This window comes from Fundulus heteroclitus, chromosome 8 (assembly GCF_011125445.2).
Source record: "Fundulus heteroclitus isolate FHET01 chromosome 8, MU-UCD_Fhet_4.1, whole genome shotgun sequence".
Lineage (NCBI taxonomy): Eukaryota > Metazoa > Chordata > Actinopteri > Cyprinodontiformes > Fundulidae > Fundulus > Fundulus heteroclitus.
In genome coordinates, this window is record NC_046368.1 from 29,083,408 (window position 1) to 29,103,506 (window position 20,099).

Here is a 20,099-nt window from a genome sequence, read left to right on the forward strand (position 1 = left end):
AAAAAATGCAAATACTGAAATGAAGAACCGGGGAAATGGAGTGTATAGGAAAGGTCTTTATAAAAACGCAGTGCCAGATCGTCCAGGTTACAAGATGTAAAAGCAAGTGAGGGTTTCACATATTTCCTGTGAGTCACCGTGTGAAGGCAGGGGAACTGGAAAGACGGCTCAACGACCAGTCATCAGGCCTGTAGGACCGGTTTCACGTCTCCCCACTTCACATTGTGTAAAAACACTGAATTAAAGCTTAAAAGAAACACCCTGAGTGTGTTAATCCACAAACGTACATTTACAAAATACCAAAAGTAATACACGATATAAAAAGATACTGAGGTCATAAAATCACTACATTTGTTCTGAGGTAAAAGCAGTTTCTCCTTTGGTGTGAGCGCCTTCGGTTATAACACTGTTTTTACAGCGGCTGGAGATTCACAGAGAAAATCCCCTCTTTAGTCAAGCCGTCCACATTGCCGTGTAGCTGGCTGACGTTGGGATGGAGGCAGGCCTTGGGTGGAGTATCACAGGTCTGTTGGTAAAAACCAGAGCAAAGTGGTTACATCTTCACACGCCCAAATCTGGAGGAGCTTTCTACCTTCCTGCAGCCACACCCCCCCATGAATACAAACGGGACGCATCACAGGGCCCTATGTCATGAAACTGGACTCGTACCTTGAGTATGGTGGTACTTGGGAGGTGGTGGGCTGCTTGGCACTCGCACATGGCCGTGCAGTTCAAAATACGACCTGTAGGCGGCGAAGAGCCGCAACATCCCAAAGCGCTGCTCTCAGGAGCTCCGTGGAGGAACCTGGACTTGCCCAGAAGCCGCTGTAGAGAACACGCCGACAGCTGATCGGCAACCTGATGAGAGACAGACAGGAGACTCTCACGAGCTGTGAAATGAGTACGCCTACAGCTCCAACATCCCTCTCTTGATGTTCCATGTCAGGTTTAAAGCCCTGGAACCTATGGATGTCTTACCAGCTTCCTGGTCCCTGCAGAAGAACAATGACCCCGCGGCACCATCCTGCCACTACCATGCATCTCAGTGAGGATGGTTTGCTCACAATAAAGTGCAGTGTTAGTTTTTTCATGGTAGGCCAAAAGGATTATTTGGATCTCTGCAGCTCCTCCAGAGGTACCATGGACCTCCTGGTTTTATTCTCTGAACAATACTTTCTCTGCCTGTCCAGTTTAGGTAGGTGGGGCTGACATCCTGGTATGTTTGTCATCATTTGTAGCACTGGCTTTATTCCACCACGAGATGCATCAACAGACAACGTGACAAAATGTGCAAATGCTCCATGTGCTCCATGCCTAATGTGCCATAATCCAGCCTGAAAATAAAACCAGCTTCTGCTTCTGTCAGCAGATGTTTTTTTATTTTTTTTATTTATCAGCAGATAAAGTGAAAAGTAAAAAGGTCACACCTGGATATGCAAAACCAATCAGGCAACCAGCCGTGACTTCAGGAAGTCCCTGCCTTTGGCTGCGAAAACGTTTAGATGAGGTTTTAAAGGTGCTGGAGGGCTTGTTGCCTTAAGGAAAACGTGGAGTAATTGTAGCTTCCTAGCCTTCAAGCCTTAGTTTATTCATTGGTAACGTTCACATGAGAGTAGTACGGTAAACTGCACTGTAGAAAAACACTACAACACTAGGCCAGGATAAAAAGTCTTCATATAAGAAGACTTTTACATTTTTCTCCATCAACCCAGGATCCTAAGAGATCTTGTTAAGATATCTTACATCTGTCACGTTCGCTGACACGCCTCCCAGTTTGCCACTGGCTGCCCCGGGGTCCTGAACATCAGCTGCTGGCAGAGTTTCAGGATCAGGTCGGAGGTTTTTCACAGACCGAACATCTCCACAGTTAGACGGCCATTCATCCTGGCTGGGACACAAGGCACAACACCTCATTAGGGACTTTTCACACCGACAGGGTTCACTGCTCCGTCACATGCCAGCGAATGTTTCTAACTCCATCATCTAAACCACCTCTAAGCCAATCAGTAAACTGCTAGCCGTTCTCCAGGACCTCAACTGTTTGATATGGATCTGACTTGAATTTTCATTTGTTTTTAACTTTGTTCCATGGATCAACGAACAGGAATCCCCCCCCCCCCCCTCTCTTTTGAGAGATGGAGCTTCCCTGCTGAAGGAACAGATATTCTCCTCACCTGTCGAGCAATCCCTGGTGGTGTTTTTCCCTCAGGGCTCTCTGGGAGCTTTCTTGGCTCAGTCGGAGCAGCTGCAGGTCCTTCCTCTGGTTCTCACACACCTGGAAAACGCACACGCGCAGAAAATGTTTTTGCTGCTCCCCGTTGATTTCGTGATGTGAAGTCTCTATATCCGATGCTTAACCACTTTTAAAGAGCGATCACAAAAGCCCTAACATTTATATGTGAACATTTTAGATAGCAGGTATTTAAAAGATTCAAAGATTTATTTCTCTATAGGATAGGGAATAAAGTTTAGAATTGCAAATCCTCTCCATACCGAAAATGTTTCGTTTTCTTCAACGTACTTATTCTGACCTGAAAACTACTTGAATCCAGACTATTCCAGCCTGAAACCCTAAATCATGAGCAACCCTGTTTATAGTAATAATCCACGCTATTACATACGCTAAGAGTCTTACTGGTAAAGAGAAATGTTTATCCATTCATCCGTCCATTTTCTACACCCGCTTATCCATGCAGGGTCACAGATGAACAGGCATAGGAAATGGACGGACGAATGGATAAACGGATAAGAAATGTTTGTATGTATGCTGCTAAAATATAAATAACAGCAGTGTCACAGCAGGACAAAGAGAAATATTGAATCTTTATTATCAAGATGTAACTTTAAAAAACATAGGTGGACTTTGAAACATATGTTATTTAATTAATATAACTTTCCACTAATTTAAGCCAAGAAAAGCCCACTTTTAGTGCTTTGGTTGATAGGAGGGGTTTTTATCTGTGCGTACCAAGGGCTCCAGTGTCTTTACATCTGATGTCATTCTCACAGTCATGACCATTATGTCCACGGCTGTGAACCAGAGCCGCAATGTACCAGCGAGGTACCAGCAGAAACACCCTGAGGTATGCAGACAGACAGGAAAATCCGCTCCATCCCCAAACACAGACGGAGGAGGAGGAACGAGGAAAGACTTTTTTTTGGGGTGTGGCTTTAGTGTTGCTGGTCTGATGAAGTGCTTCTTTGCCAGAGATGGGGCTCTGTCATCTAACGGCGTACCTGTTGCAGGCAGAGCAGCTCAGACATGACGCGTTCCTGTCTGGAGCGAGACAGCTCCAGCAGCTCATCTTTCCAGCTCTCGTCCTCCCCTGCAAGGAGGAAGATTAGCAGGCTTGACTTTATCGGATAATCTGAGGAATCTAAGGCGGCTGCTGCAGATGGAAATCAAGACTGTCAGAAACTGTAGACATAAGACCGACCTGCTGAACACTAACTGGAGACGAGAATAGGGACTTTTTCTCAGACCTAGAACAAAACCTAGAACGATTTTACATTTTGTCCCATCGCATCGACAGGTGTTGGTCATTGAATTAGAATATAATTTTTGCTAATTCCATTCAAAAAGGGACATTTTGATATTATATGCATTCATTACACACAGACTGATCTATTTCAAGTGTTTATTTCTTTTAATTTTGATGATTATAACTGACAACTAACGAAAACAATTGTGTGAGAAAGCTAATAGTTGTTAACCCATATAATCCCCCCTAAATGTTGTGTTAATGTTTTCACAGACAGGAGGATGAGAACAAAAAACGGATTTCACTCTAAAACAGACAAGAGCACCTAAAATAAACAGTTTACCTTTAATATCAGAGATTAGATTAAAACAATAAACTGAAATTCACAGATTGAGATGGATAGATAGATAGATAGATAGATAGATAGATAGATAGATAGATAGATAGATAGATAGATAGATAGATAGATAGATAGATAGATAGATAGATAGATAGATAGATAGATAGATAGATAGATAGATAGATAGATAGATAGATAGATAGATAGATAGATAGATAGATAGATCAACAAAGTCTCCTAAACGAGGCAAATTTGGAAAGGAGGCCCTTAAAACACGACCAAACGGATGCACAACAAATCCTAGCCCAGATGAGAAATAAAACGTGTGTCTCAGCCTGGGAGAATAGAACAGGGCGTGTCGGTGACGTACCTGCCAGGGCCAGATCTGAGTGAAGCAGCTGGAGCTCCTGTTTCAGACGGATGATCTCCTCTCTCTGCGTGCTGCTTTGAGTCACCTGCTGCTGCAGCTCCTCTGCAAACGCAGCGGGACCAAGAGTCGAATGAGACACAACTCAGCACATTTTTAAAGCAAGCGGTCAGGAACAATCGTTCAGCAGGCATTTGAAAAAATATATATATATATTTTATTCGTTGAATATATTTCTATACAGTTTTGGTTGATCTCTATTTTAAATTTGAAACAATTATATACTTTTTTTTGGGCCACTCAAGAGCGACAAGTGTATCATTAAAGCAGAAACTGGATGAATAAAACGGGGTCCATACATACCCCATAATTTAGCCAAGAAACAGTTAGATTATATTCTGGCATACTTTGTCATCATGAGTCAGCTGCAAAGTCACGTTTTGTTCTTATTTCTTTAATGTTCAGAGGCTTCATGAATAAAAGAGTGTGCAGATTTCACGGTAAAAGTTGGTGAGAAACTTCGTAACGTGCGGTGCAAAAAACAAAAAAACATCAAAAGTATAAAATCGGACATCTTTCCTTTATTCATCCCAATCTGCAGGAAATTATGCACACCCGCAAATAGGTTGCAGATATATTAAACGAAAAAGCTTTCTATTCACAAAAGCAATTAATTTAAAGATGGATCCCTTACAGCAGTGCGAGAGCAACTACGGCTCTGTTTACGTTCTGAAACTGGGTCCTCGTTGCAAGTAGGGGGCACAGTTTAGGGGACTTTTAGGTATCTGAACAACATATGGATAAGGCCGTGCCGTACGGCTGGCAGGACACAGCTCAGGGAATACTGTTAAATGTCCGTCAGCTCCCTGTGAAAAGCTCCGGTTTTAAAGAAAGCAGTGTAGTTAGAACTTGAAACGGCGACATACGGTTCCTCCTAGTTCCCCTCTGTAACGCTGGGGCCGGTCCAGACAAGATTACCCTAAACCGACTAATAAGCCACTCATCATTACGTGCCAGCAGGTCCATAACATCTCTGAAATCATGCTCCCTCCGCATTCTTCCATCGCCGATGTCCCCCAGCAGCGGCAGTGTTGCCATCGTTCCACAATTATGTTCACCTTTACTAAGCGTGTCATTGTCTCCACTTTAGAAATCGTCACACGTGACTTGATAGGACTTAATCCACTGATCCGATACCATTTTATTCTCAACGAGAATGAAAGAGCCCCTCAAATAATTTACATGCTTTTTATGCAGTTCTTTTGAACATTTAATCCTTAGTTTCCGTCATGGAAACTGCAAAGCAATAAATGCTCTTCTGCTTGTTGTTTGTATCGTCCACCAGGCCCTTACTCTCAGTTTTTAGACTTCTTATCTGATTTAGTGTTAAACACTGACAAAGTTATTATAGCGAAGGATTTTAACATTCATGTTGACACAGAATGCGATAACCTTAATGTAGCCTTTAAAACTATCCTTGATTCAGTTGGTTTTACTCAAAATGTGCATAAACCGACGCACTCTTGCCTTCATATTTTAGACCTTGTGCTGACATATGGCATTGATTGTGAAGAATTAACAGTATTTCCTCACAACCCTGTCCTGTCTGATAATTTTTAATAATCTTTGAGTTCAATTAAACTGAGTTCTCCACCCCCAAAAAAGGGTTTCATTATAGTAGATCTTTATCAGATAATGCTGTATCAAACTTTAAAGAGTCAGTCCCCTTTTAATTTCCTCAGTATCACAGAACTACCCAGCAGATGGCAGCAATGTTGTTTCTTCCCATTCATAAATTGACGCTTTTGTTGACGGTGTCACTTCCTTGTTGCATTTTGCACTAGATAACGTAGGCCCCTTGAAAAAGAAGGTGATTAATCACAGGAAGCTGGCTCCCTGGTTTAATTTAGAGCTTCATTCTTTCAAGCACAACATTAGGAAATTGGAGAGAAAATGGCGGTCTACACATCAAGAGGAATCCTACTTAATCTGGAAAAACAGTCTACTGCTGTAAAAAAGACCCTTCACAGAGTTAGAGCAGCATATTTTTACTATTAATATGGGAGACTAAAAATAATCCTAGGTTTCTTTTTAGTACAGCTGCCAAACTTACCCAGAGTCACAGCTCTGTCTTGGTCAAAAATAACACCATGGAGTTTTCCATTATTACGAGAGATTATAGAGAATTGGCCCAAGGACTGAACCCTGTAATACTCCACAAGTGACCCTAGGGTTGAAGATTTATTATTAAAATGAACAATCTGTCAGACAGAAAAGATTTAAACCAGCCTAATGCTTTTCCTTTAATCCCTACAGTATGTTTAAGTCTTTGTAAGAGAATATTGTGATCAACTGTGTCAAATGCAGCACTGAGATCTAACAGGACAAGTACAGACACAAGTCCATTACCTGAGGGCATGATAATATCAGTAGTGACCCTCACCAGAGCTGTTTCAGTGCTATGATGAACTCTGAAGCCTGACTGTAACTCTTCAAATAGGTCATTACTTTGTAAATGTTCACATAGTTGATTAGCAACTACTTTCTCAAGAATTTTAGATACGAAAAGAAGATTAGATATAGGTCTGTAATGTATTAACTCATCTTGATCAAGAGATGGTTTCTTAAGTAAAGGTTTAATAACAGCTACTTTAAAAACCTGTGGTACATATCCATTTATTAAGGATAGATTAATCATGTCTATAATGGGGGCATTAATCAAAGGGAGTACTTCCTTAAAAAACTTGGTTGGGATTGGGTCTAAAATACAAGTTGAAGGTTTGAAGCTATAATTTTAGATAGCTCCGTAACCTCTAAACAGTTCAAACACCGATCAGGTTCTAAAGATTCCTCCAACACTGCCTCACTTATTGAGGATGAGGTAATCGTGTTTGGGAGGATGCTAATTATTTTATTTTTAATGGAATCGATTTTATTTTTGAAGGATCCCATAAAGTCATTACTGCTAAGAGCTAAGGGAATGGATGGATCAACAGAGCTATGACTCTGGGTAAGTTTGGCAACTGTACTGAAGAGAAACCAAGAATTATTTTTATTCTCCTTTATTGATGATTAAAGATATGCTGCTATAACTCTGTGAAGGGTCTTTTTATACAACAGCAGACTGTTTTTCCAGATTAGGTAGGATTCCTGCTGCATTTCAATTGTGCTGTCAGGAAACTCCTTCTGAGATCATCCTCAAAGTACAGAAGATAAACAGAATTATTCTAATTTGTTACCTCTAAGCTGGGAGACCTCCTGCTTAGCTTCTTTGTAAGAACGCTTCATTTCCTCGCTGTCCCGCAGGAGCTTGCTCTCCTGTGAGCGACTCTCTGTCAGCAACGTCTCCAGGTTTTGAAGCCTCCCAGACAGCTCCAGGATGTGACTCGAGGCTTCGCTCACATCTTTGTCCTGACAGTGACAGACATAACGTAGAAACTATATTATAAGATTTTTTTTTTTTTTGGAAACGTGTGTAATGAATGTTGAATTACGTTAAATTTGAGTGACTTACTTTTAGCTTGAGCATTGAACTCAGTTCTTCCTCTCTAACCTGCAGAGAGCCAACTTGTGTGGACAGAGTCATAACAGTGGAGCTGAGGCTCTGGTTCTTTGCCTGCAAGATATGGCAGATACTTAGAACCAGATTTTCAGGGCTAATTGCAAAGGAGCATGAGGAGCTGCAAGTTAATTTAGCGCATTTAAGCTTATTGTCTTTATTTAAAAGGGAAAATGCAAAATCAAAGACACCAGCTGGGAACAAGCTACATAACTTTCACAGCCGTCACAGATTCTGATGAGACTATATGTGTTCACACTAACAGGTGTTGCTTCATGACTGAAAGACTAAGGATCGCACACTGAACAACTGGACCTGCTGCTGGATCACAGGCTGTCCTTTTTTGTCTAGAAAATACAGGCCTTCTAAATACGACAACAGCACCCTCTGCTGTTCTGTCTGTGCCTGCAATCCTCAGAGCAAAGCTTCGCATTGATGTAACACATCGTTGTCTGTAGATGAAGAGTATTAATAAACTCCTAAAGAAGTGTAAAACTTAATGTACGGTAACTGTAGTTTGTCTTTAATATTAATCCCTTGGTATCATCTGTGCTATGTTTCCATGTTTCTGCGAATTGTATTGATGAGGTTCAAGGCTAGTTAAATTTAACACGTCGTCTTTCCAGAGAGCGAACGAGCTGCTGTGTCTGCAGGCAGGGAAAATTTTTGTTTCATCCTTTGTTTTGACAGCAGGTATGAGTCAGGCTAAAAACCTTTTATATTCTTGTTGATATAATGTATTTAAAAAAGCTTGGTTATGTTGAAAAATTCAAGTTGTTAGACACCGCCGTTATGTAAAGTCATAAAAATATAAAAGGGAATCTTCAGAGCGACGGCTTTAATGAATTAAAACAGAAAACGTTAAAAGTCAAATTTTTTGCACTTTGTTTTTGTGAAAAAATGAAAAAGAAGCCATTTAAAATATGTTTAGGTTAAACCCATTAGTGAATAGGATGCAGATAATAATAGTTGAATTCTTTTTATACTCCCGGTCAGAGCTGTGAATGTGCTTTTGAGGTTGTAAGTTTGATTGTGGGTTAATTGGCTGTAATCTAAAAATGTTATAATGTCTACCTGAACAGACCATTAAGTAATGTTTGGGCTGGATGCCACAAATAAACTATAAGATAATTAGGTTTATTATGTTTGGAGATTTTTCCCCCCAAAAAATATCAGTTAATTAAATTAACTCCCATTAACTTTACATCCAATACATAACTTATTTGATTTGTTTTGATGAGGTCATTCGTTATTTGTTGTGTTTTAGTCTTGAATATCCAAGTAGCTTTCTGTTGTTTCACGGTTTTGCTTTTTTATCAGTAGGTAGCTAATAGTTTGTACTATTCCCCGTGCTGTTGTGCATTTATGTTCATAGTTCTTTTACACTGACAAATAAAGTTTAATTAACAAGTTGCTGAATCTCAGCCTCTATTCTTCACTGGCTGACAGCAACACCCGTCTTCAGTTGGGTCGGTGACCAGTTCACACAACCCGACTGCGTCCAGATACGTCTCAAGAAGTTCAGATGCGTCTGTTATACTGGGACAGAGGTCGGGTCCGGTTGGTTCCCCTCAGAACCGTAACTAGCGCAGGACGATGCAAACTTTCCCCCATTTGGGAATCCGACGGCATGTCTGGAAAATGTGTGTGCTGTGGCCCTAGCTCCAGTCAAAATTCAATACTTTTCCATACTCATGTGGTTCAAGTCAAAACATGAAGGCCTTAAATATGCTACCTGCAAATAAAAGCAACCGACAGATGGACGGTACCTCGTAGTCCAGACACTTTTGATTGACGCTCTGCTGTTTCTTTTCCAGCTCACAGATGAGCTGTTTAGCTTCACCGAGCTCCTTCAGCGCCTCCTTCTCTCTTCTTTCCAGAACGCACACGTTTCTAGTCAGGACTCTGACCACCTCGTTGCACATCTGCAACTCTTCTGTGAACACACACACACACACACAATTTCTTATTCTGATGCCAGCATTCGGCTACAATTCCGTATTGTTCCGGTATTTTGGTCGTCTCCTCCTCGCTCCATTGAGCGTGTCTCTTCCCTCGTTCCAATAAACCTGAACGCGTGTTAGTATAATTCGGCTCATTTGACCATTCTCCCTTTTTTTGTCAATTTATTAAAAAGAAGGGAGAGGTTGGTCGGTATTGCATCGTTTAACAGCATCCTGGTATCTTCTGACCTTCCAGGCGAGCCCCCCGCCGCTCCAACATCAGTGCACTCTGGCGGTCTTGCTCCCAGGCCTGCCGCTGCTTGTGATGGGAGGCGGACATGGCGTTCAGCTCCTGCTCTCTGTCCTTGAGTTCAGCCATCAGGAGCTGGAGCTCCCTTCTCTGCCTCTGGATGGTGGAGCTACTCGGCTCTCTTACAGGGAGCTTCAGGGAAACACATTAAAGTGAGACGTGTAAAACGGAAGCAAGTAGTCCGTTTTATTGTTTCTATGCAGTCTGGGAAAAGGTCTAGAGAGTACACACGCATCTTTGTCCATCATCCATCCATCTTTATTCACCTTCATCAATCTAATATCTGTCCATCCATGCATGTATCATCCATCCCTCCATTCATCCATTGGTCCATTCATCCAATTTATTTAAACCATCCACCCATCTTTGTCTATCATCAAACTATTCATCCATCCATTCCAAGTTTCTCCGCCGTGGGAAAATAAGGTTATTTCAATTTCTATCCATCCTTTTTTTTTAATCAACCATCAATTTCAGTGCTGTTATACCCTCCTTCCTTCCTTATCGTCGCTCTGTGGCTTTTGCAACTGTAAAAAAACTCCACCATATAGTTGTAAGACATTTTTGGATTTCTAAGACGGGGCTAAACGGACTCAGGACCTTTTGAGATGAAGAATGTGTAAAAATGACATTTCAGGTAAATATTCAGTGTTTTCTATGCAGAACTCTCATCTGGCATTTAAACATCAGCCATGAGAAATTGTTTTTCTAAACATGACACAACACTGGCAGCTTGGCCACATCAACCTGGCCATGTATGGGATGTGGACTCGGCTAGCCAGCTTCGACCTCACCTCAGCATCCTGGGCATTGTGAGCACAGCAGGGACCTGCTGGCACTCCAGCAGGACTTTGGACCCATTGGGTTGGGGTACCGCCCAACTTGCCCCTGGCAAAGCCGCATAGTTGCTCAGCGTCAGGTGGAGAACCACAATCGTTCTGAAAAGCAACACAAGACACACTCCTTCAGGATATCATTGTAAAATACAACCCGAGAACTCGCCAGTTAGTATTATTTTTGGCCTGGCATAAAGCTTAGTAAATTCTGCGTTTCACTTAAAAAAATTAAACAAACACTTTTTAGTCAGAGTATGATATCGGTCAGTTAAACTTGTATTGATCTGGTCAGTTGAGTAGTGGAGGGGGTTGTTACCAGCAGGTGCATTTAAGGGGCGACTGTGAGATTATCCCAATAACAGGAAGGCTTCTGTCGGTTGAGGATATTGCAGGAGACAGGCAGTCACTAGGAGAGCTGGACAGAGTCGTCGGAGGTCCTTAACCCGTCACCAGCACCGGTACCTGCTCCTTTGTGCGAGGAGGAGGATGGGTTCTCATAGAGCCCTACAAACTGACCTCCAGCCTTTAGAAACAGACTTCCTGAGGGGGCCTGATATACTGTAGTAGCCCCTGTAGTCTCTGCCCGGCACCACGGAGCTCCACTGGCATTTGCCAGAGAACACCGCGATTAGCAGAGTTGACGCTGGCGCTCTGCTCTATTAACAGATGAGAACAGGCTCGCTCTGAGCTCATGTGACACATGGATGGTTCTGGGGAAGCTGTGGTGAACGTCACGCTGCCTGCAACGTTGTTCAAGACAATTGGGTTTGGTGGGTCTGTGTTGTCTCCATGGAGAGACGCACAGACCCTGTGTAGGATAGACGATGGGCATCCTGACTGCCATTAGGTAGCAGGATTAAATCCTTACGCCAGTGGTGTCCAACGCCAACCCCCGAAGGCCTGTGTCTAAGAGTTGCAGGACGCTAATCACTCTGATTAAAACCCCTTTAAACTGTGGAATGGAATTACTTGGACTAATTTGAAACTATGAACCTATTTGTTATCTTATTTATGTAATTTCTTCACCCCGTGAATTTATTACTGTGTTATAACAAAAGGCAGGACACCAGCTGTTATGTGAGGAGCAGCATGCCCACCGTGCTCAGGAGTGTGTGCGTGAATGACGGGTAAATTCTTTGGGGTCATCAGGACTTGATAAACCGCCACACAAGCGCAGGCCATTTACCATAGAAGCATCTGCGCCCACACAAACTACTGAGGAGCATTCTCAGCCGCTGCAATGACTGTCACGATTTGGGTTTTGTCTTGGTTATGTTATCAGATTTATTAGTTAAGTTTCTGCTTTTGGGGTCTTGTTTGGTTTTGATTTAGACATGTTGTTCTGTTTAGGTTACCTGTTTTCCACCTGTCACTTTATCAGCTCTGTTTGGTCTCCCCTCAGCAATCTGTCAGCTTTCTTGCCTTGATTAGATCCACCTGCTCACTTATAATTAGTCTTCACTCCTGTTCACCTGCTCACTCCCCTATATAGTCCTGCCACAAACCTCTGCAATCTGCCAGATCATTAACGAGCCACGGTGAGTTTTGTTCCAGCGTTCCTTTCTTGTGTGACCTGTTGATGATAACCCGAGAGCCTTTTTGATTCTGAGCCAGCCTGTTCCCTGATCTGTTTTTCCTGCCCTGTCTGACTGATTTACCGGTTTACCGACTAGTTTCTGTCCCATGGTTATCCGAGCTTGCTTTGCCCTGTCTGTACCTCTGCCTATTTTGGACTGCTTTTTGTGTACCGGATTTTGGACTGCCCTTTTGACTATTGAGCCCGCCTGTCCCTGTTTTCATTATTAAAATCCTGTTTTTTGCCTTAACCTCACTTGTTGGGTTTGAATACTGGGTTTGCCTGATTCTAGTTCATAACAGAATGATCTGGCCCCACTAAAACCTATCGCCCAACAAGTTTTTAGAGGTTGTTTTTTTTTTTTTCCCCTCCACACGCTATGGCTTGGGAGGGTTCCAGATTGGCGTTCTGTCCCCCTGGTATCGGTCCCAGACGCCATCTCTCCAGCAGCCGCAGCAGCAGTAACTCGCTGCCTGCTCGGAGCTTACGATTGGGAGGGCTGTTTTTAACAGATTCAGGTTCTGCTCAAGATAGAAGGGATCACTCACCCAGCGACACCGCGGTCGGCTCTGCCCATGGGTTTTATCCAGACCCAACTTTGTTTATGGAGGTCGAAGCGGAGGTGGTGCGGGATCTTCGCCCGGATCTTTTTCTCTCTCTCCCTCCAGAGGAGGAGATGCAGGGAACGCTGTGGGCTCCGCCGATCCCGGCTCTACCGACAGAATCAAACCTCCAGCAAGTCCTGCCGTCCCGCCGTCGGAGGAGGGGACGGAAACCTGTGAGTCGCTCCCTCCATAGACATAATATAAGAGTAGACCCCGCATTGACTGTCGCTGCGCAGGAATTACGGGCGCCACCTTGGGGCGGTCGACTTGATACCTAATCCTGCTGATTCAAGCTGACACACTAATGATGCCTCAGCACTGTGCGGCTCATTTTTGTTTAAATCGAGGGACTATTTATGTCAGGGCTCGAGGGATAACTTTTCACAAGCAAGATGAAAAGACATTGTTTATATTTTTGATCAGAATGTAAGTTTTCTAATACTATGAGATACAAAGTTGTTGTTAGACATTAGTGAATAAACAGCATATATATATATATATATATAGTGAACCCTCGCTATATTGCGGTTCACCTTTCACGGTCTCGCTGCTTCACGGATTTGCATTGATAAGCCGTTCATTACAGTTCTCATCAGGTGGCGTGTCGGTTTGTAAGAATCTTTTTGCCCAGAAGAAAAAAGAGCGACAACTACCGATAAAAATGTGTTCTTCTCCCGAAAAAAAACTCACCTGCACCGCGGGCTTTAGAAGAAAAAACGCTACAGAGCGGAGTCACGGATGCAGCGCCTCAGTCAAAAGAGCAGTGAAATACACACGAGTCACTATTTGTCCTACTGTACTTTGTATTTTTTTTTATAATAATTTTTAATTTTCTCCCGTTCTAATCCAATGACTTGGGTCGCGGTGGCCGCGCTGATCTCCGCAATTTGAAGCCTTCAGTTCGTATTGATTAAAATTATTTTACAGCTTATTTGTAAATAATAATAATAAAAAAAACGGTTATATAGTACTTTCATTTGTTAAACAAATGCTTGGGCCGGTAAAAAGGTTTTGTTCTATGGTTTCAATATACTATAGTGTATTTAATTGTATATAATAATTGTAAAAAAATAAAGGTTACTACTTTACAGATTTCGCCCATCACGGGTTCTTTTTGGGAAGTATATGTACATATGTACATGTACAAATGTGTTTGTTTATATAGCAATAAAAAAATTATAAAAAATGTGTGCGTTGCTGTGTTTTGAAACATACATACATCATGTCAGAATATTCTATTACTTTTAACCCCACTAAGATTATTTAAACGCACTGGACCATTTGTTATAATAGCTATAGTTTTAAAGTTTTAAGCTAAACAAATGTGAAAATTAGTTCAACATTAAACGAGTTATAGTTGATTAAAATTGATTCTGCACCTGGTTAACACATTAGACTGAGCGGAGTTGTCGACCGCCCCAAGATGGCGCCCCTAAATCTCGTCAGCGCCTATAGGCGAGAGCGGTCGATGCGGGGTCTACTCTTTATATATGTCTATGGCTCCCTCACCCGTTCTGTTCGGCCGACAGGCGAGTCAGTACCGCGCCCGTCCGTTGCCACTTCCTGCTCAGTGGATCGGAGTCCGGTGCTCCCCAGAGCTGAGCAGCCCACAGCGCCTCCTGGTGGCGCCCGTGATGCTGAGGATCTGGCTCTGGAGGACCAGTTAAGAGCGTTTGCCCCTATTATTAAAGACCTTAGGGAGGCTCTTTTCAGCCAGTATTCAGAGGAGCTGGAGGCTAAATTAAAGGAGGTCGAGGGGCACTATAGAGAGGCTCTCCAGGGTTTCTATAGTGGACTCAATCCTGTCCCCAAGGGTCCAGCCGACGCCCCTGCACCTGTCCCAGAGGACCCGCCTCCTACCTCAGCTCCAGTGCCGGCCTCCGGCAACTATAAAGCAGCACTGTCTGCGCAGCCGGCCCAAGACGTTGCAACCCCGGAGGGTCCGCAGCCGGCCCAAGACGCTGCAACCCCGGAGGGTCCGCAGCCGGCCCAAGACGTTGCAACCCCGGAGGGTCCGCAGCCGGCCCAAGACGCTGCAACCCCGGAGGGTCCGCAGCCGGCCCAAGACGTTGCAACCCCGGAGGCTCCGCAGCCGGTCCAAGACGCTGCAACCCCGAAGGGTCCGCAGCCGGCGCAAGACGCCGCAACCCAGGAGGGTCCGCAACCGGCCCGAGACGCTGCAACCCAGGAGGGTCCGCAGCCGGCCCGAGACACTGCAACCCAGGAGGGTCCGCAGCCGGCCCGAGACGCTGCTACCCAGGAGGGTCCGCAGCCGGCCCGAGACGCTGCTACCCAGGAGGGTCCGCAGCCGGCCCGAGACGCTGCTACCCAGGAGGGTCCGCAGCCGGCCCGAGACGCTGCAACCCAGGAGGGTCCGCAGCCGGCCCGAGACGCTGCAACCCAGGAGGGTCCGCAGCCGGCCCGCGACGTGGGAACCCAGGAGGGTCCGCCGCCAGTGTGCGACGTGGGAACCCAGGAGGGTCCGCCGCCAGTGTGCGACGTGGGAACCCAGGAGGGTCCGCCGCCAGTGTGCGACGTGGGAACCCAGGAGGGCCCGCCGCCAGTCTGCGACGTGGGAACCCAGGAGGGTCTCCCACTGGCCCACGATGAGGGGGTTCAGACGAGCCCTCTTTCAGGCCGCAACTCGGGGGCTCATCGGGACACTGGGCGCCGTGGCCCTCGCCCAGACGACAAGCGGCGCCGTGGCCCTCGCCCAGACGACAAGCGGCGCCGTGGCCCTCGCCCAGACGACAAGCGGCGCCGTGGCCCTCGCCCAGACGACAAGCGGCGCCGTGGCCCTCGCCCAGACGACAAGCGGCGTCGTGGCCCTCGCCCAAACGACAAGCTCCGTCGGGGGTCTCGCCGAGAAGACAAGCACCCAGAGCCCCATGGAGACTTAGAGGCCCCTGGACCTCTTTTGAAGCTCTTACCCCCTCATCTTTGGCTTGACAGCCAATTTCCCAAGTGGCTGACCAAACTGTCTTTGTCGGAGGTTCTGGAAGGGTTACTGATGAGGTTCTGGGTGTTAAAGGGTCTGGGAGCATCTGAAGCCTGTAGCCAGGTCCCGTCTGAACCTGTAGCCTGTAGCCAGGCCCCGTCTGAACCTGTAGCCTGTAGCCAGGCCCCGTCTGAACCTGTAGCCTGTAGCCAGGCCCCGTCTGAACCTGTAGCCTGTAGCCAGGGGCCGTCTGAACCTGAAGCCTGTAGCCAGGGGCCGTCTGAACCTGAAGCCTGTAGCCAGGGGCCGTCTGAACCTGAAGCCTGTAGCCAGGGGCCGTCTGAACCTGAAGCCTGTAGCCAGGGGCCGTCTGAACCTGAAGCCTGTAGCCAGGGGCCGTCTGAACCTGAAGCCAGTAGCCAGGGGCCGACTGAACCTGAAGCCAGTAGCCAGGGGCCGACTGAACCTGAAGCCAGTAGCCAGGGGCCGACTGAACCTGAAGCCTGTAGCCAGGCTCCTCCTGAACTCTGTAGCCAGGCTCCTCCTGAACTCTGTAGCCAGGCTCCTCCTGAACTCTGTAGCCAGGCTCCTCCTGAACTCTGTAGCCAGGCGCCTCCTGAACTCTGTAGCCAGGCGCCTCCTGAACTCTGTAGCCAGACGCCTCCTGAACTCTTTAGCCAGGCCTCTCTTCTAGCTCTTAGTCCGGCGTTGTCTCCAGCCTTTAGTCCGGCGGCAGGTTCTGTTCTTTCTCTCTCCAGACGTCGGTTCCTGAGGGTCCTGTTCTACCGACGGTCCCCGAGGTTGCTGCTCTGCCGCCGGACTCCGAGAGACCTGCTCCGCCGCCGGCCTATGAGGAGACCTGCTCCGCCGCCGGCCTATGAGAGACCTGCTCCGCCGCCGGCCTATGAGAGACCTGCTCCGCCACCGGCCGCCGGACATCTTTGCTAACCGGGGCCGTCCTACAGGACACCCGCCGGATTACCTGTCTCACAGGGGTCGTCCGCCGGGACGTCCGCCGGAGAACCTGACACGCCTAGGACGTCCGCCGGAGAACCTGACACGCCTAGGACGTCCGCCGGAGAACCTGACACGCCGAGGACGGTCCGCCGGAGAACCTGACACGCCGAGGACGTCCGCCGGAGAACCTGACACGCCGAGGACGTCCGCCGGAGAACCTGACACGCGAGGACGTCCGCCGGAGAACCTGACACGCCGAGGACGTCCGCCGGAGAACCTGACACGCCGAGGACGTCCGCCGGAGAACCTGACACGCCGAGGACGTCCGCCGGAGAACCTGACACGCCGAGGACGTCCGCCGGAGAACCTGACACGCCGAGGACGTCCGCCGGAGAACCTGACACGCCGAGGCCGTCCGCCGGAGAACCTGACACGCCGAGGCCGTCCGCCGGCGAACCTGACACGCCTAGGACGTCCGCCGGCGAACCTGACACGCCTAGGACGTCCGCCGGCGAACCTGACACGCCGAGGACGTCCGCCGGCGAACCTGACACGCCTAGGACGTCCGCCGGCGAACCTGACACGCCGAGGACGTCCGCCGGCGAACCTGACACGCCGAGGACGTCCGCCGGAGAACCTGACACGCCGAGGACGTCCGCCGGAGAACCTGACACGCCGAGGCCGTCCGCCGGAGAACCTGACACGCCGAGGCCGTCCGCCGGAGAACCTGACACGCCGAGGCCGTCCTTCGGGACGTCCGCCGGACAACCTGACACGCCGAGGCCGTCCTTCGGGACGTCCGCCGGACAACCTGACACGCCGAGGCCGTCCTTCTGGACGCCCGCCTGAGAACCCGACTCGTCGAGGCCGTCCTTCTGGACGCCCGCCTGAGAACCCGACTCGTCGAGGCCGTCCTTCTGGACGCCCGCCGGAGATTTTAACTTGTCAGGATCCTCCTCCGGGATACCCGTCAGACTTTATTTATGTTATTTTAGTTCGCCCTGTCGGGTTGTTTTTGGTTTGGACAGTGTTTCTTTTTCCTGTTTATGGCCCTCCATCCTGTACCTCCCTCCACCCACCCGGGCTAGTCTGTTTTGTTTCTGAGGCCGTCTGGAATCCGGCCTTGAGGAGGGGGTTCTGTCACGATTTGGGTTTTGTCTTGGTTATGTTATCAGATTTATTAGTTAAGTTTCTGCTTTTGGGGTCTTGTTTGGTTTTGATTTAGACATGTTGTTCTGTTTAGGTTACCTGTTTTCCACCTGTCACTTTATCAGCTCTGTTTGGTCTCCCCTCAGCAATCTGTCAGCTTTCTTGCCTTGATTAGATCCACCTGCTCACTTATAATTAGTCTTCACTCCTGTTCACCTGCTCACTCCCCTATATAGTCCTGCCACAAACCTCTGCAATCTGCCAGATCATTAACGAGCCACGGTGAGTTTTGTTCCAGCGTTCCTTTCTTGTGTGACCTGTTGATGATAACCCGAGAGCCTTTTTGATTCTGAGCCAGCCTGTTCCCTGATCTGTTTTTCCTGCCCTGTCTGACTGATTTACCGGTTTACCGACTAGTTTCTGTCCCATGGTTATCCGAGCTTGCTTTGCCCTGTCTGTACCTCTGCCTATTTTGGACTGCTTTTTGTGTACCGGATTTTGGACTGCCCTTTTGACTATTGAGCCCGCCTGTCCCTGTTTTCATTATTAAAATCCTGTTTTTTGCCTTAACCTCACTTGTTGGGTTTGAATACTGGGTTTGCCTGATTCTAGTTCATAACAATGACGTTTCAGCAAATTGGATTCAGCCCTCTGTGGGTTGATCAGCCCACTGGCCAGTGTAAATTGCAGCAGCATCAGATTAGCACTTGATCCCATCATGCACAGCCAGCAAGGCAGCCGCTCTTCTTCACCTTTTAATCACGCTTTTATTTGTATCTGCCAGTATCTGCTTTTCCCTACTAATTGTTTTGTTTTTCAATAAATGAATTAATGTACACCTTATTCCTAATATAATTACACAATAACAAGGAATTGTTGTTTAGATCATTAGTAACATTTAAATAATCAAACAATAAACCAAAAGATGTTAGTAGCCGTTCATTTAAGTCTTTAAGATAGTTTTCTACAGGCAGCTTTACTACAACAGTAGGATAAAATCCTGAATTTATGAATTTTAGTTTCAGTGCCACCAAGAGTTTAGTGGTCCCATCTGCTCCCCCCTTATGAAACATTTCTTTTTATTAATTTTCCCAACCGAGATCTGATGGTGTTTTCTAACTGTTCCTTCTAAGCAGCACATTAAGATCAGGACAAGCACTGACTGCGTTTTCAGGCGGACAACAACAGAGTGGTTTACCTTTTTAACAGGCGTGCTGTGCCACAGTGTAGCTGGGCCGTCTGAAACAGACAATGAACGTTACATGGCTGACACGCCTCCTCCTCCTCCTCCTGATGGAGCTGTAACTGATGAGGAGCTCAGCTATTTACCGTGGGAGCAGGCTGGCTGCTGACAGGGGGTGAACAGTCTCCTTCTGCCGTCCATGATATCAGCGCTGCTTCCCGCTCCTTACGTCACGTCCAACTCCAGCCGGCCCTGCTGCGTCATGCTTGTTGTCGGCAGTCAGCTAACGGCACAACTGGAAGGAGACCCTGGCAGCTAGCTCTGAAAAGCTAACAACAGTTCACTGCTCGTAAAGCAGAGGTAACTGTGAGCTGGTCTAGATTTAAACACGGCTACAGCTTCACATTAAGGCGATGTAGACCTGTTGGAAATACTGCAAATTCAAAGATAGATATAATAGATGATGAATGACGTTGGTGCCTTTCGCTTCATAGAGAGATTCACCAACTTTTGAGAATGACGCCCAGATGTGAAGGCCTGACGTCATAACCGGTCATCCGTCCGGTTATGAGATTCCGAAATAATAATAATAATAATAATAATAATAATAATAATAATAATAATAATAATAATTATTATTATTATTATTATTATTATTATTATTATTATTATTATTATTATTATATAAATACAATATATTATAATAATAATAATAATAATAATAATGATTATTATGATTATTATGATTATTATTATTGTTATTATATAAATATAATATATTATAATATAATAATAATTATTATTATTATATTTCTGTGTGTTAAATTTTAAAAGGCAGGTGTTATTTGTATTTA

The 20,099-nt window shown here is 46.1% G+C and overlaps 1 protein-coding gene across 1 annotated transcript; it reads right to left on the reverse strand.

The window, feature by feature from the left end:
• Positions 1-41: 41 nt before the first annotated feature.
• On the reverse strand, positions 42-19,790 carry ccdc62 (coiled-coil domain containing 62). Its single transcript, XM_036140529.1, has 13 exons — positions 19,392-19,790; positions 19,261-19,301; positions 10,796-10,939; positions 9,941-10,133; positions 9,518-9,684; positions 7,704-7,805; positions 7,429-7,600; positions 4,193-4,294; positions 3,238-3,326; positions 2,175-2,275; positions 1,744-1,888; positions 670-858; positions 42-526 (listed from the first exon to the last, which is right to left on the reverse strand). Exons 1-13 carry the CDS (start codon positions 19,444-19,446, stop codon positions 413-415), a joined length of 1,614 nt encoding a protein of 537 aa, XP_035996422.1. The 5' UTR covers positions 19,447-19,790; the 3' UTR covers positions 42-412.
• Between the last annotated feature and the right edge of the window lie 309 nt (positions 19,791-20,099).